At 33.6% G+C, this 24,837-nt stretch overlaps 1 protein-coding gene across 8 annotated transcripts in view; it reads right to left on the bottom strand.

Moving 5' to 3' along the window:
• LOC128876107 (E3 ubiquitin-protein ligase MIB1) overlaps positions 1–24,837 on the bottom strand; it is a 421,765-nt gene that overhangs the window by 346,949 nt on the left and 49,979 nt on the right. The window contains exon 9 of one of the 8 annotated variants that reach the window (XM_054122209.1): positions 12,948–13,429. The exons of 6 other annotated variants lie outside the window; for them this stretch is intronic. In XM_054122209.1, the coding sequence (XP_053978184.1) occupies positions 13,340–13,429 (90 nt within the window). In that variant the 3' untranslated portion in view covers positions 12,948–13,339. Of the gene's footprint in view, positions 1–12,947; positions 13,430–20,496; positions 21,693–24,837 lie in introns of those variants that run through there. One more of the 8 variants, XM_054122202.1, reaches the window with a different exon arrangement.

Below are 24,837 nucleotides of genomic sequence, written 5' to 3'. Positions count from 1 at the left end.
CACACACACACACACACACACACACACACACACACACACACACACACCAGAAATGCATTATATACGGAAAAACCTAACAGTACATTTTCTTATAATATTAGGTTGTCCTAAAAGTTTCTTTCGTGAGTTGCATTCAATTATTTTCTGTGGCAGTGTTTAAATAAATAGACAATCTAATTTCTTAGACATTGTTGCTGTAACAGTAATGGAGCGAAAGAAATTGTATACAATTTTGTAATATAACATAAAACATAAAATATTGTGTATGAATTAATTATTAATAAAACGAAAGAAACTTCTAGGACAACCTAATATATAAAATAGTCAATTTAATGGTCAGTTAATAGTCATTTTTCATAAACAAATGACAAATATTATATAGTACACTAGCGGACAAGCAAACCGGAACGATTTTTCACATGCTTATGACTATGAGAGTTTTCAACCGATTTCGGTGAAACTTCGTGAGGAATAGTCTTCAAGTGTCTTCTGGATGTGTGCAAAGTTGCATTGGCAAGGGTTAATTCACTCCCCTAAACGAGAGGGTGTAAAAAAACGCCTATTTGAAACAGTCCAGGGATGACGGAAAGGGTTGAAAAATTCAAAAAAACTTTTGAGGCGACTCTGCTTGATGCCCTCTACAAAATGCACCCCTTGAAATCCCTCTCAGACAAACCCACCACCCACAACCTCCCACCCCCTCTACAATCCACAATTTTTGGACGATGGTCTCGATTTTGAGCTCAATGCATTCTCTGGACTCCCCTGATCCAGAAAATGCTATCACCCATAGCGTGCACCCCATAGGCACCCTTTGGGTGGGTGGAACAGTTCGCAAATTTTCAACCCCCTTCGTAACGGAGCACTTCCACAGATCAGAGGACGATGAAATTCACCATGTTTGTTCTCGATACGTTAAGGATGAATGCCGAAAAGGTCCCCTTTCGAAAACTGCCTCCGGAGCTGAAGGGGGGGGGGGGGGCCAGAGGTAGGGGTGGTCCACCTCCAAGTGTAAGGATTGGAACGTTGTTTCGTTGCGTGGATCACATGTCCAACAGTCCCGGGCATCGGGGCAACACAGTTGTGATGTCTTTTTTCCGCGTGGATGGCAATAAAATTCGAAAATGTCGATTTTTTTAAAAACTCGCTTGCAACTTAAGGCCCATCTGCAGGGTGAACGAGTAACACCGCGTCAACGCCGTTCGCGGATTCGGACGCGCTGGCATTCAGAAGCGGAGCGAGGACCTGCACCCGTACGTGGTCAGACCAGACCGGACTCCAATTGAACGTGGGCTGACCACGTACGGGCGCAGGGTCTCACACCACTTTTGAATGCCGTTTCCGTCCAGCCCACTTACTACTCTTTCAAATCTGCTCCGATTTTACAACGAAAGCGTGATTAAAAAAATCTGATTTTTTGGGGATCTGTTAATAAAGCATTCGCGCGTCCGAATCCGCGAATGGCGTTGACGTGGTGTTACTCGTTCACCCTGCAGAAGGGTAGGTGGTCGCTCGGCGTCTCGCGGAAAGCCCCAGGCCACTCATGGGTTTTTCCAAGCCCACGGCATACTCGACCGGCGAGGCTCGGGACTACGCAAAATTCTAAAGACCTCGTAAACGGTCACCCCTAGATGGATATTGGCGGCAATATCAGCCATTAATTCGAAACAGCCCCGCTTCGCTAGCATGCCGTAAACTATTGTCACCTTTCGCTATTTCTCCGCATCGCCCGAGGAAGAATATTAACGACCTAACGGCACACGATTACAAAGGAGTCTAAATTCTCCCAACACCCGATTTCTATCCGGAACAAGCTTGTCGAAAACAAGCTAACGTCTCCATCGTCCAGTTGTAATTTGTGCGTTCTCAAGCGAACATTAAATCCATATTACTTTCATCTCCCGTGTGTTATTCGCTATTCAAAATTTATAAATATTCTTTCGCAGTTAAGTCGGCGTGTGAAGTGAGCATTCCTCAAAAGTATTCTTTCAAAACTTAATTATCAATTCCTCACGCGTAAACAAAAATTAATCTGATTTATAAAAACTGAATTCAATTTCTACTGAAAGGAAGAGTATTTCTAGTGAATACTCCCAGAGATTTAAAAGTAGAAACACGATGCCCAGTGACTGGTGAGTTGAAGTACATGGATAGCCTAATGAGCTAGTGGCACGGACCCGTATCACATCGATAACGCAACCCCTATCCCTTTGTTGTTAGATTTTCTCGTCTGCCAAATAATCAAACGTTAGAAAGGCTGTTCATCACTCTCGACCTGACTCTTGAGCTCCTACGTGTCAACCTCAAAGGAGAACACAGGCCGACCTCTCTCGCCGATGAACGCTCCGATAGCCACCGTCTATAATGTTTTCACGATCGAAAATTGCACAGGTTGACCCAGTGAACTGTACAGCCCGAAGCGTCAGAGTGTGAACTCCCGCACGGTTTCGCGGTTTATATGATTTATACGGCACGGGTTCGTCGATTGAATCCCCATCAACGGATTTGTTTCAAACGAGCCTTTTGATTTCCACCGATCCATCCGCGAAATTACGACGTTAACGATCGTCACGGTACACATAACAGTCACGCCTGTAACGAGTCATAGGATACACCGTTTCCTCTTCGAATCCCGGACGATCTTATCCGATTGATATTCCAGCTGATCCGAAAAACTAACAACATTGTTACAAAACTATTCTGATGTTAGTTTATAATACATACAATTCCTTAGTTCTTTGTGTATATATATATATAGTACAAACTTGTAACTATAGAAATATAACACATTATATGTTAGTATATTTCTATCACTTTATAATTTTTGTCGGAAATTTTATGTCATTGGTATAATATATAATAGTTACACTGCATTACGTTGCCATTTATAAAAAAAGGAATTTTTACCCGATGATTGTAGATTAACACTCGTAGAAAACACTCGTAGAAGTGTAGTAAATCGGCTCATATGACGTTTTTTTTTTTTCAATAGAAATTTTGCAATATATACTTCATAATGTATATATATACGTCTTCAATATTACATAACCCTGAAGTCAACAATTTTAAACGATTGATCTACTTTTGAGAGATTTAGATAGTACGCCTTCAATCGTCTGACCATTACTGGCTGTTTCCACTTATTTTAAGGTTTCCAAGCATTGAATCAAATTTCAAGTATTCTATATTTATCATAAAGCCATAATGCCATTAAATCAATGTCATTAAATTTTGAACAAAAAAATATATATTTAAGAAAAAATTCTAATAATTTTCTTCCATTTTATTTCATTTTCAACTGTATTTTAAATTTATCATCAGACCTTTTATCCTGCAATTGTGTTTGTTTTATTTTCAGCTGATCTATGTTTGTTTTTTCTTGATAATTTTTAATGCAATGTAATGGGCCATATTATGTCGCAATCGATATTGTTAATTGTTTTCTGTAGAAATATTAAGACTCTTCATCAATACGTTTATCTATACAAGGTTGAGAAACACTGCCATAAACAATGCCATGGCAACGACTCGAAAACTCTTGGCGCACCAGAAATCGAAGGATCTTTGAATGGCTCAGGTCATTAGATTTTCCTTATGTCAAAACTCGAGGCGATAACGACGGAATGAACGTAAACTAACGAGCTCGGTCTCTCGCGCCTTTGTTCGTTATAAAGAAGCTTCAACTTCTGACGTCCAATCTCACTAATTAAACGAGCTGGGAGACGGAATCTAAAAGAATAAACCTTCTGCCGTTGCTTCTTAGAAAAAATCCGAAACTTCCTAGCGCTTGAAAGACAAACGTAATCAGCGAATCTTTTCTCTCGCAGAATTCCTCGTTGAAATCGCGCAATAAAAAAATAAGATACAGGCATACAAATAAAGTGAAATGAATATGCAAAGGCGGAACACACTTCAGAGAGTAGCACAATTTCCTGAAAATAATTTTCTTTTATTGTTCGAGAAGTGCAGACTTCAACTAAGGTTTGGATTTTACCTTTTCGTAGCTGCTGAAACAAACATATCCTAGTAATTGTTTCGGTACACCTGAATATTACTTTTCATGTTTTAAATAGGTTGCACCTGTACTGTACGTTAATTAAGGTTTACTCTGATGGTACCAAGTGTTTTGAAGTGCGTAGCAACAAGTTTCATTGTTCAATTTTCAATTATTCTATTGGTGAATGCAGAAGTGTCTATTACGTAGTAAAGTATTTGCATCTAATTTATTTATTTTTGTAAATTTAAAAGTGGCTATTGAATGATAAATTAAAAAGTGGCAAACAAACTGTTTAAATACCAAATGAATGCAATAATTGTCAACAAATATTTAATTAAAGACGAAACTGTAAGCGGCTGTATTGCAGGACTTATTTCAATAATCTTATTATTTTTTATTCAGGAAGAAAAACGTTAAAAATCTCGAAAAACGTTTGATGAATTTAAAGAACGTTTACAAAAGTTTGACAATGAACATTTCTTCCAATTTTCGTACTTTCAAAAATATATGAAATTATTACTAGACTGTGGATTTTGTGCCTTTATGACTTATAGTAATATGGAAAATGTAGAAAAAAAATATAAATAATGTATGTTGAATATATTCTACAATTAATATAATAATATTGTTATTTTGTTCTGCATAAATGCACAACTTTTTGGTTACGTTTAGCATATATTTACTACATATATTAGTATCTATTATAAATGCATCAAATCCGCAATATAATTATTACAGGTAGTGAGTATTCGTAGATATCCAAAATACACGTATATTCCAGGATACGCTATGCACGAGGAACCAAATTGCACCAGTTTCCGTATGGTCGAAAAGAGGCAGAGGATAAGTCGTGCACTTTAAACAAATAATGAGGTACTGCGCATGGCAATGGGATATGGTTGGCTGTTGTCTTTCCAGACGATGAACAATTTTATGGAACGACGAGCATTACGATTCATAAAATGCAACAACTCAGAATGTAAGTTACGCAGCCACTTGGATAACGCCACTCTGACCTCCTGATGGATATTCTTCCGCAATCTGGTGTGTTTCTATTATATATTTATCTCTCTTTCCAGGATGCACCTTCCCTAATAATCTAGCGTCTTGCGTGCGCGTTTCTCTTGTTCCAGCTCTTTCAACAGCTTACACTTCGGGAAATATGTTTCTTCGCATTCCGTGTGGATGCACACGGTGATTAACGAGATCGCACGAAGTTCACAGTTAAATAATTTTCCTTATTTCGAACGAATAAAATTGAACGAATTTGTAACAAAATTAGGGGAAACAAAATATATAAAAAATTGTAGAAGATATAAAATATTGAAGGATGTTTATAAGACACATGGAATGTATCATATTATCCTTTCACGCTTTATCATATCTTTTGATATTAAATTTGGAATTATTTAGGGCCATACTTCTTTGTTCGATAGTTGACTACAGTGTAATGAACATTTTGTTGTCTATAATTTAGATGATTTTATATTGGAATATAATATAATTTATAGTAAAAATATTATATATATACTACATTTGTATAAATTATATCAAATTGAATTAACTTTATCAAATACCTAAATAAAATCTCATAATGTGTTACCAACATGTCTAAAGATAATATTTTTCTATCATTACAAATCAATGAGACTTTCAAAGGAATCCAAACAAAAATTTTACCTTTTAATTACAGACAAGAGCAATTCAAGACGAAAGAACAAAAGCAATCGCGCATTGTTAAGTTTCCAATACCAAACATCCTGATTTACCTGAGAACCCGACCGAGCTCAACGAATACAGGAAAAAAGGTAACTTCCGAGTATCGTTGTACGTTCGAAAAAGACAATCAGCGATTTTCGTTCGGTCCATTTGTCGCGCTAACCGTTTCTCATGGAACACGCAGACTCAATCGAGTATTGAAAATCGCTATCGCAAGGGCGCGGGAATGGAAACGAAGAAGCGAACATGTCCTGGACGCTCTTTTCATTTCTTCCGCGGCGCGTGCCCGGCATGAGAAACATTCAATGCATAAGAAGCACGATCGAATATAAATCATGCCTTTGTATTTTTGCTGGCAATCCCGCAGAGACAGTTGAATAATTTCTGAAACGCCTCTCTACGTGCCCCGACGCAGTAATTTATGGCGCGTGAGACAACATCCAGATCACCAATACATGCAACCATCGTGTACACTGAAACTTCCCACCCCGGCGACTACCTTGCATTCGCGTTTTTTTATTTCGTACGCTCGTTGAGCACAACTACGCCCCATATTCGTCTTTTGTACTGAGCGAAGTGAAATATTCTCGTGATACCGGTACAGAATATCGTGATATTTGGTGACATTTCTCGCGGCAATAGCTACATACAATTTAAGCATGACAGATGCGTGTTTAACTCTATGTGGTCGAGGACGTTTTCGTTAGGGCGGATAAGGAATTTTAGATGATTTTGGGAATATTTGACGAAATTCTTGCGGATAACATAAAATAATTTTAGGGATAAAGTAATGGATGAAAATATTATTTTCATTATTACGGATGATACTGATATACATCATTGAGATTTATGTATTTATACAGTATTGGGCCATCATGTGAAGCTTGCATTAACTTACATAAATTTTTGTTAACCCTTAACTGAGAGCTCGATTTGGTCAATTTTTGAAAGAGTTATAGCTATTTGAAAAAAAGTTTTTTTTTATTCGTAACTTTTCTTAGGTTGAGTAAAAAAATTTGAAAAAATCAAGAATAGGTTTTTAGCAGTTTACTATAACACGTAAAATTTTAAAATTTTTAAATTTTAGGTTTAAAAGTGGTCGATTTGGCATGGAATGCCCCATCTGTATAAATTAGAATTATCAATATAAATCGAGCATATAGTGACAAAATTAATTTCTATTTACATCTAATGTAGCATACAACTTAAATCTTTTGTTTAATTTAATTATTCGTTGAAAAAGAATACACATAAAATGTTTTGATTTACTCTAACAAAAAAGAAAGCTAAAATTTCGTCGCAATTGCAATGACAAATAGTTTCCCCACACTTCTCGCGAAAAGTGGCACAATTTTGGATTGTCATGTGTCGGTGGCAGAGCTGGAAAGTAATGATTATTTTGGGATTTATTACAATTTGGAACAATTACTTTGGAATTAGAAAGCAATTATTTAAGTAATTGTTTATTACTTTTTTTTTTAGTTATTATGCAAATCCTTATTCTTAATTACTGAGTAATTCAATTACTTTTTAATAATTACTTATAACTGTCCAGATAGTAATTAAAAGGCGTCTCAAATCTAAAGTAGTTAAGTATACCTAAAAGTAATTAAAAAGTAATTATAACTACTTTTTTAATTACTTTCAAGTAAGTGCAGTTACATGGACAGTAATTGTTAAAAGTAATGTTTACTGATTTCTAATTACTTTTCGGTGGCAAAAAGTAATTCGACGTAATTAGAAATAATTGGAAGACAGTAATCATTACTTTTAACAATTAGTTAACAAACAGTGTCCATGTCACTGCAATTACTTCTAGGTATTTTTGACTACTTTAGATTTGAGACGCCTTTTAATTACTTTTTGGGCCGTTACAAGTAATTATTAAGTAATGCATGGGATTACTGGTAGTAGTTAAGTACTTAGAAATACCATTACATGCGATAGAGTAATTGTAATGGCAATTATTCAATTACTTGGTCAAGTAATCTTTTGAAATTAAGAATTTACAGCTCTGGTCGGTGGAATGCATGTCCGACGTCGTTGTCTTCGCTCTCGGGTGTTAACCTAACGGACAAGCTACGCGAGAATTTACGAAAAACCATAATAATCCAAACGCTCCATATCCATTGCGACCAAAGAAGCATTTTGCCAGGACCATTCCGCTTTGTGCCATTCGGTTCTGAATACGGTTCAAAGGGGAGACTTTGCTATTGGCGGACCTGTTACACAACCGTATCAGGTCGCCAGGTATTACTGCTGCACTGGCCAGGCCATAAAAATTGATAAGCCGGTCCCCGACGACCTGCGGGAGCAGTCCAGGATAACTCGAGACAATCAACGGGCTTATTGGGCTAACGCTTTTGCCCGAGTTAACTGGTGTAATTGCTCGAAGGGTACTCGCGTTTCGTTTAACTTCACATGGTCCATGACGATCGTTCCTCGCTCATCGATCATCCCCAGCTTCTTCCTATCCAACGCTTCCTTCATGGAACATTCGACAATGTAGCTCCAGCTAGCTTCGATAGTTGAATCGATACTTTCTCGATAATATCGTGTTTCGAAAACCCTTTCCTACCGTGCCTTCGCTTCGTATTTTAGTGGATAAGGCACGGCTTAATCTATCATCCCTTGTGCTCGAGAGCACCGCCCGGAGTAAAATACATCAATCGTTAATTTAATAAAAGGGTAATATGTAGGGGTGTATTCAATGAAGCGTTGGAGTTAATTATTGACTCTCTGCTGATTAACGATCTCCAACTACGTTCCCTTGAAAGAGCTCTGCATTGTATCGCGTGTACGTGAAATGAAAAGAAAGAGGAGAGGCGTAATCTGCGCGTATAAAACCACGTGTATCATATTCAATTTCTTCGCAATCATTTCTCTCTCCGTGATCGTTTATCAATGCTCGCTCGGCAATAGTGAACTACAATGGTGGCACAGTTGCAACGGAAATGTGAATATTTATAGAATATGGTCTCGCATCGAACTGAATTTAAAATGTATTTGTGAAATAGTGTGATATTAATATCCTTGGCAAACAATACATTTCATTCTAAGAAGGTAATCTACATATTTTCCCTAGAAAAGAGTTTTTGCTATTCCTCTCATGAATGTGTTACGTAAATATTGCTATCCTATTTTATCTTTTTATTATGTCACTTAAAGTGTTGCCCGTCATTCTTTTCTGACTCTTTTTGTCTATTGCATTTTTCGCTTTTGAATTTTCGTAAAATTATTAATTTTTGTAGAATGTAATGACAGCACTATATTATGTATAAAGTAGACAATTTGTCAATAGAATGTTTCTTTCCCCATTCTTAGAGAATTGAAATTATATAACCAATGATCTAATCCTACTCGTGAACAAAGGAACCTTATGTTGTTTATATTTAATTTTAATTTAAAAATTGACTTCTTTATTCAATAATAACTTTATATTATTGTGCTTCATATTCCAATCAACAACTATAAAACATATTTTTCCACGATATATAAATATATATATTTTTACATACATTTAACATTATATATGTAATATGAAACGTATATTTTATATGTAATATATAATGTAAAATGTATGTAAAAAAAAAATATATCTATATATTGTGAAAAAATATGTTTTATAGTTGTTGATTATATATATTATATTATTATATATATAAATACATATATTTTTACATACATTTTACATTATATATTAGATATAAAATAGAATTCCTTTGAAATTTGACTTTACATGTGATTTTTTATCAGGATTCGTTCACTAATGATTCAAATATATCACGTAAAATATATAAATTAATCATAAATACTGAACAAAAATAACAATAAAATAAAGATTATAAAATTTATATATCAATTTAGTAAAAAAAAAGAACATACAATTAAATAAATATAAAAGTTGAAGACACTTACAGTCAACAGTAAAGCAATAAAGATTAATTAAGCAAACTCTATTTAAGTAAAAAGACATCTAATCATAAAAATGTGTTGAGTTGATTTTTGAAATTTGAGATGAGATACTAAATTTAAATTACACGATACGTTTTTTTACAGTTTGTTCTTCTGGCCTGAAATTGACAAAAATACTGTATAAATATGACTAAAAGATTCTAGTATAAATAAAGTTTAGAAAAAAAATAACTTTTCAACTCGTACACTTAACGTGACTTATAATAAAGGTCAACATGGTAATCAAATAAATGAATTGTGTTTGTTAAAACCATAATATGTCACATTTATAAAATATATACATTTACTTCTCACTTATCTCGTTATAAAATTCCGTAATTAGAACTATACCAATAATAGTATAGTTATCTTCTGCATTTTCTGGTTCAACTTTTAACTTTTAACTTCAACTTTTAACTTTCAACTTTCAACTTTCTGGTTTAACTCGACATTTTCTAAAAGAATTGAAGCCACATTTGCCGCGCTCACTCCTCTCCCCTCCTTCCCCTCCCCTTCCAACTCACAATCGTCTCGCTAATTATAATTACATCTCTATTATTTCAAGGTTCATTCAAAGATTTTCACGCTTAAAATTTAAATGCCTCTCCTAATTGTAGTCTTTTGAAAAGCCGCGTAGTTACAGGCCACTTCTGTACGAACGAAGTATTGCCATTTATTTATTTTCAGCAAAGGATGCAGACACTCGAAAGGCCTGTAGGCTGCGCGAATGACGCCGACAATTGCAGAGGATGCTAGAGCTGCACCGTTTCTTGCCATTCGAGGCTCGTCGTTAATTTTAAATGTCGTAAATCACCCGGAATAACCCCCGCGCACGTCAGCTTCACTCAGCAGCCTCTGTCTGAAGGTGCTTTATGGATTCATCTCGAGCGGAGTTAACAGGTTGGCGAGAAAAACGAACGAGCCGCGCCTTATATTCATGCAGCCATTTTACTTCTCTAAGATTCTCAGTCATCCGAACGATGCTCTTACCTCTGAAAAAGTAAGCTGCAACCAGTGGCACCGTCAAGGTTAGTAACACCCGATGCTCGATAACTCGTGGTGTCACTTCCATTCGGACCAAATCAAATTGAATAGAAGGGTTTATGATAATAAATTCCCGAATTGAATTTTAAATTTAAGTTGTACAGCGTTGGTACTTTTATATACGCTTAATTTGATTCATTGTTTAAATAATAGTTAAGATGTTCTGAATCAATGATGACCATGATATATTTAAAAAGAAAAGAAATAATTGTAATTTTATGTTTATGTAGATTGAGCGGTTTTCTATTTTTATGCAAATTTTATTCAGAAGATTTCATTGTGGAAGTTGAAATCAATTTAAAATTGAATTATTTCTTTATTTTATTATTATATATTTTTACTTTAGGTACTACAAAGTATAAAATTCAATTAATTATACGATTAATATTAAATGTTATGACTGATAACAAACATCATCTTTATTTTTATATTCGGCTTGAAAAAAATAAAATATAAAGATTTATTTTACTGTACAATTATTTTGATATTAATCATTAGGTTCACTGATTATGTATTCTTAAATTTATTTTTTTATTTTATAGAATGTAACTTTATAATATAAAACGATTAGTTAATTGTATGTATTTTATTAGGACAACATCTTTTACAAACCATTTTAATAAAGTAAACTATTTAAAAATGATTTAATAAATTTCTTTTTTTTTTCTCAAATTACGATTGCCCATCATTGACAAAAATTAATTTAAAATATTTATATGACTATAAATTTGTAACTATCGAATTATTTCTGCTGCAGTAGAGTATGATAGAAATTCCTGACTTCCATTTTATAACTCGAACGCCATTTCAAGTAATAATTCTAACCACAAGAGGGTTTGTAAATCAGGAAATGAATTGCCGCAAGGAACACATGATGCTCGTTTCGAAAACGATAATTTCTGTAGAAATAAAATGGTTTAAACGACAAATTCTAATTTCAGATATGGATGGACCACGTCAAAATCTATAAAGAACGCCTGTTTATGTCCGGGATGGGGAATTCAGCCGTCGAGTAGTGTTATCGACGAGTTCGATTCGCAAATGGATTTCACGCGGATCTAATTCACGCCAAGTCTGCGTCACCGGGGCGAAGTTATTAAATTTCCCGGAAATCAGAATCGAGACATAATGACACGGGTTGGGATTACGAGAGTACAAAGAGGAAGTTGGACGATTCCGGGGTGACCGTGATAGTCAGACTCTGATTAGACGAGGATTGCCAGCGTTAATGCCCAATGAAATTCAACGGAGCTGACCAAACCGTGGCCAGCAGGAGAGGAAAGGGAAGGGTAAACGAACAAAAGGGTAAAAGGGATGCTGCGATGCAATGGATCGGCAAACTGATGTGGCCCCATCGTCTGCTAAATTGATTTACTTGACAAAGATTGAGTTACCGAATTAGGGCCGCACCGCACCGCCGCGTTCGATCGTTATTCAAACCTAACGCCTTAATGATGCGACAGCTTCATTGTCTTTATAGTCCAGAATTAACCTTTACCTACTGGGTTTAACTTCGCGCTGCATCGACCGTTCTATCGTTACTCTCTGAAAAGGTGAAAAAATGTTGGGTCCCGATCGACCACGAATTTCGAGCTCGATCGCTTTCGGGATATTTGTAAACCTCGGAGAAAATAAAGCGGGACAGGAGATTTACTCTGACGCATTCGATGCCAAGGAAGTTTATGGCCGCTTTGTAAAAGCACAAAATGCCGTACGTGTGCACGATCCGAATTGGGTGAAATATTATTTCGAGTAGTAAAAGATGGGTAGTCTATTCTATTGCAAACCGTATGTGTGACTATGAAAATAAAATGATCTATTTGTCGCAATAAATCTTTAAAGTAACAATAGTAGCATTTGAAAATAGCAATTTATTCATATGGACAACAGTGCTTCTCACCGAAGAACTAAAATAATTAAATGTGAAAGTCAAGCATCAAGGAAATGAATTTAAATGAAATTCGTGAATTTCGATGAAGTTACGAAAATAAATACCACGATAAATTGTTGATTATATATTGTAGTTTACAATAGTTTAAATAATACTTAAATCCAGCAGAAATTTTCAAGAATATTTGTCTAGCAGTTAAAATGTTAAAGTTTTTGTACTGAAAATAGGGGGACTTTATTTTGAAGTGTAGCAGTTACTTTCAGTTTATTCAGTACGAATATTATTTCTGAAAGTATTCGTATACCTTCATATATCTAAATTTCGAGTAGTAAAAGATGGATAGTCTATTCTATTCCAAACCGTATGTGTGACTATGAAAATAAAATGATCTATTTGTCGCAATAAATTTTCAAAGTAACAATAACAACAATAGTAACAATTGAAAATAGTAGTTTATTCAACACATTGATCGCTACGTCACCCATATATGGATAACAGTGCTTTTCACTGAAGAACTAACAAAATTAAATGTGAATGAAAAATAAATAATAAAAAATTTACTTTAATACTGTAAATTTCATATCTTATACTCTCTTTTACGTGTTAAAAGTTTGTTAGTAACGTTTATGAAAGGCGATTTTAAGTGTTGTACGCTTTCTGTTGTTAAAAAAGTTATAGTAAAAAAAAATTGTATGACTATCATTTCTTACTACACAAAGTATGTACATGAAATACTAAATTAACAAATATAAGAACTCACCAATCCTTCGCTGACTTTCAGTTAATTTAATCCAGTTTCTGAATGTTAAATATGATTGTCTTACCTGAAATAAACAAAATAAAATCATATAAATAAAGACTATATGATTATGACTATTATATGATACATAAAATATATTATAATTAATATAAATAAATATATTATATGATGTTACCAATTTTTATAATCGTCAAAACTGTTTAAATAGCAATAGATATTAAATATTCCATAGATCCTTGAATCTATTAAATATGTTTACAATACATTTCCCAAACTTAAGTGTGTATTCTCAGCTTTAAATATTTTGAAACAGCCTTACTTCATCATTTTAAATAAATATTGAAACAATTAGAAAACTATTTGAATAATTAGAGTGTAATTATAAATAATACAAAATAACACGAATTGTTGGATATTAAATTACTACAACAAAATAAGAATTATGTTGTAAAAATTGATGAGAATATCAAAAATAGAAACGAAAACTTCCAAATGTTCAATAAAAACTCTGAATGAGGTTCTATAGAATAAATAAATTTACAATATTCTATTCCCAATTACAGTAGTTCATTGATTCAAAATTCATCAATTTTTAGTTAATTTTGAGTACACGGTATATAATACGAAGAAAATATTGCTGATATTACAAAAATCTGTTTTATTTCAGGATTTTTGCGTAGTAAAAAATAATTTGTGAAATGGAAGCATAGGGGCAAACACCGCAAATACCGTGGAAAGTACACATATTAATAAAAATAAAACCTTAAGCAGCTTACGTTGGATGACTATCAGACAAAACTCTTATCTGGAAGTAGTGCGTTATCACATCGAGGAAACAGAACAAGGGTTGAACAAACGAAACAGAAAAAATGAATGCAAAGACGGTTGATAAGGAAAAATAAGAGAGGGAAAGAAATACTACGAAAAATGCAAAGTATAAAAAATACGCATATATATCTACCTTTACTCATTTTATACATGTCAACACATTTTAATATGAACGTTGCACGTTCCACGTGAATTATAAAGTTACAAAATAAGAGAACAAAAATATGATACGATATTAATATCAGCTTTGTTCAAAATTGAAAATTAAAATTCCAGAAAGTCCAATAGTATGCACTGATACAAGCATGTATTAAATTATTACATGACACGATGTTAATGTTTAATAACAAAAATTACTCTATATATAAAATATGTACAATGAGAAAATAAATAAGAAGAAAAAGTAGAAAATTAAAATGTAAGATTGAATTGTCCCTATCCATCGAAATAAGAACGAATTATTTAACTGTTTTCTATTATTCAAACTATAACGTCATACATACGAAATCACCAAACACTCACGAGCATCTAGCTTCTGATAGTGACATTATTCAACAAATGAAATTCTGTAGAATAAAATATTTAAAAACTTTCACTTTTTTTAAACGGTATACTGATGGTGACATTGTTTTTTAATCCATTATTGCTCTGTATATAAAAACAAATTTAATATTTCTTTTCATCCCACTATCAATGCAGTTGCAAATGAAATTAGCATAAACATGCCAAAAGACGATGCCCTTTAAACGCAAAATATTCATCTGTTCGTAATATAGTCCTCTCGAAACTGCCAAACTGGGCAAGCGGACAGTTTCAATAAGAATGGCCATAACCTCTTTGCCTCTCCTTGTGACTGGGTATATCTTTTGGTCCAAAGGAAGAACCAATCTCCGGCATATCGGACGAAAAGCGGCTATAAAACGACGATAAAACGACAATTTTTTGGAGATGAGTGACGACCATGAGCCCATCCAATCGAATAACAAGACTGTATGGCTTTTCATGCCTCTAAGAACCGCACACAAACTTGTTCCAGTACTAAACCTACGTTACCTATATTACGTACATCCATTTATAGTTAATCTTGATAACCTTCTCCTGAAGTAAACACATTATTTATATTGCTACGAATTACGGATTCAAAAGTCTGTTCAGAATCTTTATAGACATTTTTCTTAATATTTTTGAAAACTAAAATAAGAGTAAAGCGCACACTCACATTTACACAGGTAAAAAATTTAGTTAAAAAAACAACGAAGGAAAACTGGAATTGAGATTTTATCAACATGGCAAATAACACTAATAAGATTAAAAATTGATCACACAAAGACAGACTGCTTCATAGTAATTGCAGAATGTCGAGAAATAGAACAGGATTGAATAGAGTTGAAACTTCCAAATAATACACCATTAATTCATAATAACACAAACGAATTCTTCCAAAAAAAAGTTCTGGAAAAAATATAATATATAAAATAAATTGTAATGAAATTGTAAACATAGACGTGACCGCTAATAATTTTACAGTTGTTGGAATAAATTTCAATAATTTTTTTCATTGATATGGCCATTTGAAATTTGTTGTTGTTTTTCCATGGTAGACACGATAACTTGACGTGAGATCATTCGAAAGCAAAAAATCAAACAGATCATTAAAATATAGTTTTGTCACTATCGTTTATACAAAAACAAAAAAAAAACACAAAATGGTAGACGATTGAATTCTTTCAACCCTTTTTGTTAACTTTAATCATTTAAAAATACGGTTAAATATTAATGAATAATTATAATTTTAGTACGGGTTTCTGTAAAAATAAGTATTCAAAATAAAATGGTCCACGCAACCTGGTCATTTTTATTACCTCGTGGAAAAGATATGCATTTTATACTTTATTAAAAATGTTGCATACAAAAGTGCTTTAAAAATATTTTATAGAAACAAGATAACCAAAGATTCTAGATTATAAAATTACTAGATAAGGAAAAGGGGATATAAATATAATAATATATATGTAAAAACCGAGAAATGTATACAATATACATGGCAATAAAATATACTAACTAACTATTTTATAATAACCTTTGTATATAATATTTCTTTATAAAATCCATATGTTAGAACTTGATCGAGGTGAGTAAGGTACGTGGACCACCCTGTACGTGCGTAAATCTAGCGTTACCAAGAAGCACCTGATTCAATAAACAACTACACAAGTATAAAGCCCGGACGATGAATGATCGAGAGCACCGTATTCGTTAGTCATACCAGACCTCGTTATTCGAACGGCGGCAACTCTGATTTCAAAAGCTTGGAAGCCACCCGATATATTGCCGGTCGCGCTGCCACGATCCTCGCCGACGAAATGAAACGGGACAGCGGTACCGAGACACGGCGAAACGAAATGAAGCGAAAAGAAATGAAATAAGGGTTTCATTATTTTCGCGGGTTACATTTCTGGCGTCTTAGGAAACGTCAGGTGATGTGACAAACGACGGGGCATTCCGCGGGAATTAAACGCGCCCCGTTCTACCTACCCCCGGCCATCTTCAAATAGGTTACCTTAACGACAGCGAAATGAAAAGGGAAGGACGGCTGAAGAAAAGGGGGAGAAACAACGAAAGATACAGTGGTTTATTAAGCCGGCATGATTCTGATAGTGAATTTACCGCAACTACGACAACCGAGTACTCGATGCGATGGCTTCGCTCGAACGAAGACGTCGACCATTCATCGCGTCTCAGAGATTTCGCACCTTGACGTGCTTTAATTAGTTTTTAATCCTTTGCACTCGAGGACCTTTTTTCTGGTATTTGTCAGCAACTCGAGATGTTTCATTCTATTACTATGAATTCTAAGCCATCTAGACTTGAGTATAAGATCACATTTACCTTGCCGACAATTATTTTATTGACACTTCGAAATCCAAAGAAATTAAACCTAAAGAAACATTAGGTACTGTAGATTTGCTGCGTGAAACCTAAGAACTCCATAACTCCATAAGTAGAATTGGCAAGAAATGTTGTATTGTACTCCAGACAATATTAACCCTTTGCATTCGAGGCCTTTTTTTCCATAAAAAAAAAACCATAAAAGTCAAATCTTTGTTACAATGTACAGATTCATTTTATAAGCAGAGTCACAATAAATAAAATAATATTAGAGTATACAAAATTAATTCAATTACATATATATTTTTAGCAATATAATAATATCAATAATAATGATAATAAAAATACGATGACTACGTCCACCTCATAAAACCATCTGAATCCTTTTCGTAACATTTTTCGAATTTTCAAACTCAACAGATACTACACAGGGTGAGGTATTTGAAAGAGGCCACCTGAATAATTCATTTACTTTTAGCGATAGAAAAAGAAATATCGAACAAGAGTTGTTTGATTTCGAGAAGCATATAACGTGGCGCCAATAACTTTTTAGACTCTGTTTTTTTTTAAATAGAATGACATACACGTAGTTGAAGAGTGCCATGAAACAATTTATTTTCCATTACAGTTAACCTGTGTAACCTTCAATGACCTTTAATTATAGGTCCTTGAATTCGTCTTGAAACGCTCTATCGGAATGTGTAAAAAAAAAAATGGTCGACTTTCATATTTCCTCTACGCTTCCATCTATAAAAAAGTTATCGTCACCACGTTACGTTTCCCTCAAAATCAAACACCTCTTGTTCGACACTTTTTTCTCTATCGCTAAAAGTAAACGAATTATTCAGATGGCCTGTTTTAAATGACTCACCCTATATAATCGGGTGTTCCGGTATATTTTCCGTGACTCACTTTGTATATAAAAAGTGTAAAAGAAAATTCAATGGTTATGTAAATTTTTTCTAAGAACGTACCACGACAAAAAATTTACATATCTTCGAGGGTTGATTTCACCCCTTCGATCTGTACTTCTGCTCCGACAGAAATAATTTGATGTCACGGATGAACATTTCTATTTGCACACAATTTTTCAAAATTTTCGAATTTCCATATTCGCGAACTTCCCATGTTCGTGTGATCATTTAAGGTAAGTATAGAAAGTCCTAGTGGTAAGTAAACAAGTTAGCTATGGCTTTGGTTGATGGAACGAGGGATGCAGCAGAAAGTGACACAAGTATACAGCTCACGAAACGACGGGCCAGTTTATCGCCTGAGATTAAACCTTCGCGTGACTGGGGCCTTAGAGACCAGTCTCGCTTGATCCCTACCACCCTATGTTTCCCAGGATATTCTTCAACAGGCATCGTTCACTCCGAACCAGCGACTTCCGGAAGCTCACTTCTGACTTTAATTGATTTCGTACCTTTTACACGGAAATAATCAATCACCTACGAATAGCTTCACATGAACTCTAATAACACGCCACGTCTGTAACAATTTCACAGACCAGTCTATAATAATTTCAAGATATTATTCGTTTTCTAATAAAACAGGGAAATACAGAAACCTGTAGGCTGAGAAGACGAATGCGTAGATAAAGATGCAAGTTCATTTTAAAGGAAACTTCCCATTAAAACTATGAAAAAAAAATGTTTGACATTTATTCACAAAGTATTTGAAAGTGTAATCAAATTTTCTTTAATATTGACCCTGACGCCATGTCTGTAACAATTTCACCGAACAGTCTATAATAATTTCAAGATATTATTCGTTTTCTAATAAAACAGGGAAATACAGAAACCTGTAGGCTGAGAAGATAAATGCGTAGATAAAGATGCAAGTTCATTTTTAGGGATACTTCCCATTAAAACTGTGAAAAAAAGTGTTTGACATTTATTCCCAAAGTATTTGAAAAATTCTTTTATAGTTTTTTAAGACATACTTTGTAATATATTTACATTTCATTCAGAAAAATTATTATTTAATACCTTGCAAAAAAAACCACTCAAGAAAATGTACGTTTTCATTTTCCTGACTGCGACTAACCCTTTAAGTTACTATTACAAATAAATGTATCGAGTTATCGTTATTAAAAGACATAGTGTTTTGAATTATTGTTATTAAAGAAAATAGTGTTCGGCACTGTTGTGCGACACTCCGGCGTAAAAATATGAATTTAAAAAATAAATATCTTAATTCAAATACGTTGCCTTTGAATTTTTGTTAAACATCGACACGAACTTCCTGAACAACCCGATAATTATACATTGCCAACGTGTATCGGCAGCGAATCGTCGTAGCAAGAGTCTACGAGGAAAACCAACACATTCGAGAGACCCTTTGACGAGGAATTTCTATCCAAAAACCGTGCCGTCGAATCGTTAAGCTATCAGACCAATTCCGGCGGTACGGCAATTTCAGAAATACCACCCCGACAAAGTTCAGAACCAGCGTTCCCATTCTGAGCCGTGTCAAAGAGTCGCCCATCGGTTGCCTCTAATTTCTTGGATCATCGGTCGCGTCCAACTCGATTCAAAAGTGAGAATTAAACTCGGCCGGGCGAGGGTTCGAGACAGAGACGGGAAAATTGGAGGCACGGGCGACGGTGGGTAGGAACAAATGCGACGGTCCCAATTTCACGGGTCCGATTCCCCGGCAATTGCTAGTCGATTTTAACCCGTGGCTACATTTCGCATCGCTGGTCTTCCACGAGCGTGGTAAGACTGGTAAGCAATTCCCATTCGTGTCGCGCCACAGAGGGAACCTTGGGTCCATTCGACCGAACTAGGCTAAAGCTGAATGGATCACGTGGCGTCGGGAAGCTATTTGTTCGATCGGAACAATGGACGATTCTACGGCACAGACCCTAAAGGCCCAGCAACGACGCTAGCGACTCGTACTAAGATAAAGGAAACCACTCTACATATAAAGTTACACCGCGCAACGTTAAATCAACGTCAGTTGGCACAAACGAAATAGGAACGAACGTCGTGAACGCCGACCGGGCACGACACGATCACCGATTCGTTCACCGTTCGTTCGATCGACTTTAAGGAGCAACGATCGGTTCGTCTGACTGGTCTATGAGGCGTTTCAAAGTCAAATCAATTCGCTCCACATTTACAATTGTTATAACTGTTTAATTATATATTTTAGGTATAGAAATTAATTCTGTACCTTTAGATTCATGTATTTCTAATTATAGTTTATATAGAAATTTATTTACTAATGTTAGAGGTGGATATAATAAGTATTATTATCAACAAAAAGGAAAGAACAAAATATAATACTGTTAGAATCGGTTTAAAAATGTCAAGATCACTAATAACAAACATTGTATAAAGAATTTATTCAGCGATTATAGAAAGCCTGCCTAATTAGGTACGGAAAGGTAAATAAATTACAAGTTTTCTCTGATTTAAATTTATTTCATAAAATGAAGAAAGTAAACTATATAAGTTAAAAATACAAAATTACAAAAATTGCGACTTAAAAACCTGTAGAATTATTTACATACAATGTCAGTGTACAGTAGACTCCCGTATAACGCAGTTAATGCGTTACACGATGTATGAATACGAGACTTTCTTCGTATAACGCGTATAAAAAATCTAAAGTAACATGTTCGGAATGATTATTGCCAAATTTTATTTTCTATCTTTTAACAATTGGTATACTAAAAAAAAGTGACATATATGTATACACTGTTAACTCAAATACATTATTAGTGTACGTAAAAAATCTGTTTTATTTCAATGAAATTTAATTTAAAAAAAATGATTGTACAAATTTATTTGTATAATCAAATTTTTATGATGAATTTAAAAAACTGACAAATTCTTTCGTAATTTGAATCGTTAGACACTGTTCGAGTCATTAAAAATTGCGTTCCAACCTCTTCGTTTTTAGTACTCATTTTCATTTGTTGAATTAGTTTCGCTTACAAATTTAGTGTTTTAAATGCGGGGATGAATTGTACGAAATGTGCATTGTACGAGAAATTGCTGATATGGATTATATGAAATCAGTAGTCGCCATATCTCTGGCGAGTTATAAAAATGCGCGTTATACGGAAGTCTACTGCATTCGCTTATATAGCTGAATATTATGTGCCTTAATGTTCACTTTGTAAGCTAATCGAAGAAAATTTGTATCGAATTTCCAACCTCCATTGTGACGAAGTCGAAGATGATGATAGAGTGGATACAACAGAGAATATTGTGAATTTCTACATCTCGAATTTAAACAAAATATTAGAGATCGAATATCCAATAATACTTTGTATTAATTCAACTCCTTTCATTAATTACAACTCCTATGCTTCATACCAATATATTCGCCAAATATAATAGAATAGTCGCGTCTCTAGGAATTCGTTTCCAAATAATGTTTTGTAGTATTTCATAAATTTTGTCTACTCTAGAATCCTGCGTTATCGTTACTTTCTCTCGAAGTACTTGTTGAAGAGGTACAAATTCCTTTCGATTTTTTATTTTGTTTGAAGTATTAGTCAAAGACACTAATTCTTCATTTTGTTCCCCTACATTGGACGAGTCTTCTGTAGCGGCGGAACTTTGTACAGCGCTGTCTTCTCCCTCTGATTGAGAATCCTGGACACAAAAATCATTCATAGTCTCTAACTTTTTATCAGCGGATCTTGTTCTTTTTATCTTGTTAAACATTCTCAATAAATGGAAGACTCGACTAAGTTCGTCTCACTGGTAAGCCTGTGATAATATGAATAAATCTGATTTGTTAAATACTACCAGAAAATGTTCAAGATTAATTATGTAGAAATTGATCTATAGAAGTACCAGCTAGTCGGAATTTTGTGATAGTCAGACATGTGCAATGCAAATTTATTTGTTTTGTTGTGTTGATTAGTTGTCTATTGTTTTCGAATTATTGTAACATTTTGTATTGTAGTTTCCAATTCTAAGTATTATTTTCTTTCTATACAAAAGATATATCCTTTTAACATAAATCGATAAATTAGAGTTTTAGATACAATGTAATATATGTTTGTGTTAAAAGGTAGCTGACGTTTTAATAATATCAGGAATTTTAGTATCAATCTTAGCATTTTACTCAGTTTGTGGAAGATGATGATTCGGAGGTTCATTCTTAAGAAGTAAAAGTATGCAGTATGTATTGACTACGAAAAAAACCATTAGCTATTAAGAAAAGAAAATTATGAATATAAGCATTCTAAATCGAGAAATTGCAGACAGAAAAACAAAAGTAAGAAAAAAGAGACATGCAAAATATCCAATAGCGAAATTTAACGGTGATTCTTTTAAAGTAATGTAGATACAATAAATAAATTATACTTGGTGATTTCACGTTAATAGTGTAAAATTATTTGAATGTAGTCTAAATTCTATTTGTTTTTGAAGACAATTCAGATTCATTTTATTGTACTTTTTATTCAATAAATTAAAATTTGTTTTATTTTTCAACACCTAAGCATTAGAAAAAGATAGCTTTTATCGAAGCATACTAAGTATGTTATCGATAAATTATACATATTATCACAGGATCATATTAATTGATTGCTATCGTGGAATTATGCGTAATTAATTTATTATACTTAAGTATATGTGACAAGGAATTAAACAATTTCAGTGATTCGAGCAATGGTTTATTGGACAAAAATCTAAATGAATATTATATAACCAAATTTTTTTGCGTATTTCTTTTTATATTTTACAAACAAGATAAAAAAAAAGGTATCGACTTAATCGGTCGATAGCGTTACTGTCGCGATGCGACGTAGGAGCCATCTAACCTGAAGACGTCTAACTTGTATGCGATGAGTTGCATGAATCGTTGCAAAATAAGAATGCTATGTCACTAAGTAAAGAATGTGTTAAGTATAAAATAAGTTATCGATCCAAGCAATAAACTGTTACTCATTAAATATTTGATTTTGTGTTCTGCAAATGAATTGTAATATTTATGACCAGGACCTTGCCAAAGTAGAGGAAGAAGAAACAATGATACAAATTGTATAAAATTAACTACTTCAACTTTGACACTAATTATTATTTATAAAAAAATATTTTTCTTTTATGTATGATAAATAAATGTATGAAATGTATGTTCTTAAACGTATGATAATTATACGAATCTATTTTGTGTTTCATTTGTGTCTTAATAATCAATATTAACAAATTTTTAGCCAAGTTTCAAGTTTGTATTTTTACTAAGCGTGTTTTAGAGAGTAAACATTTTAAAACTCGTTTTTGGCTAATTTCTTCCATTAGATGAAATTTATTGAAAAAAATTATACAATGTGCTACGAATTTATTAATATCTATATTTTAGATTGAAGTATTTTAAATTCTCCTTATCCAGCTCAATAGCAACATTTTTTTTTATATTGATACCCCCATATAATGTGTGTATTCTAATACAAATTCAATTTTATTGTAGGAGTTATTATAAATATTTATCAATTTACTATGGCCAAATTATAAAATAATAATAATAAGAGTAATATTACATAAATATACCAAATAAAATTTATGTGCCGAATAGAATTAGACAAAATTCTTATCGAGATAAAAATTTCAAATAATAAATTCAAAACAAACATATATTATTTTATTACGTATCTAACAAAAATTACTATTTAAATATTCTAGATTAAAAAATGAAATCATATATTCCATCGAACGAATAAAAACTTATCTGCATAAATGTTCAGTTAAGTAAAAATAAATAAACCGTTAGAAATAAATTTCTCCGCGATGTTTGCATTTATGGTCAGTTGTTCCAACGTTTAGATTTCGACATTTTGCCCATCTCTGATATCAAAGTAACAAACATAAATCCTTTGGATTGAGGTATTACGGGTTATTATTTTTTCTAATAGCGAAGATATACACGCACAAACACATTTGGAAAATTGATTTCCTTTTCGGGCCATGGCGTCATGTCCCGCATTTGCAGTAAATCTGGATGACGCCCATAAATATAGCATCATAAATCAAGAAACGGGCTGAATATTCACTCTGTTTATTACCATCTGAGTGCTGGCTAGGCGAATTCTGCTCGATAAACAACGCTACAAATCCTTTTACATGTGAAAAGATACAGCGGGGGAATAGCTCCTACTGATACGTCGGAATCGATGCTCATGAAAGTCCCATTAGCATCAGGAAATACACCGTAAGAGCTTGGTAAGTGGTTAGAAAGCTTCGGGAGATAGAGATTGATCTCCTCTCGGAGCTCTGCTACACGCTTAGGAGTATAATAGACGAGAATTATGCCAACCATTGCAGAATTTCGCATCTCTGAATTCTACATCCTTCAATTTCAACAAGAATTATGCTATTGTTTAGACCTTCTACTCGCTTTTCGCCACACGCGAGTTTGGTGAGTAAAGGTAGATCGTTAGTACAAAATATCACAAAATTTGAACTTCAAAGAACTCGAAGAATCAAATCAATACCTACATTTTTCTATTTTTTTCTATGAGAATTTTGAGCATAATGCAATATGTACATAAACGTAGTTCCATCGGTTCAAAGTGCAGGACGTCTATCAGTTTCACCGAAATACTTGATATTTTTCAGTTAAAAATAAATGTAAAAAAATTAACATTAAGCAGGATCTGTTTGAGCAATTTTATGGAGGATATGATACATGCAACGCTGCAATTATCAATTAACCCTTTGACTGCGGGGTGGTTAATACTGGAAATTCTAACAAGGGACCATACCGAAGTGTAAATGATCAATCTTGATGAAA

The sequence above is a fragment of the Hylaeus volcanicus genome, chromosome 5, assembly GCF_026283585.1.
Source record: "Hylaeus volcanicus isolate JK05 chromosome 5, UHH_iyHylVolc1.0_haploid, whole genome shotgun sequence".
NCBI classification, from domain to species: Eukaryota; Metazoa; Arthropoda; class Insecta; order Hymenoptera; family Colletidae; genus Hylaeus; species Hylaeus volcanicus.
Note: the sequence above shows the minus strand (reverse complement) of the source record. Positions and strands in the feature narration are given on the sequence as shown.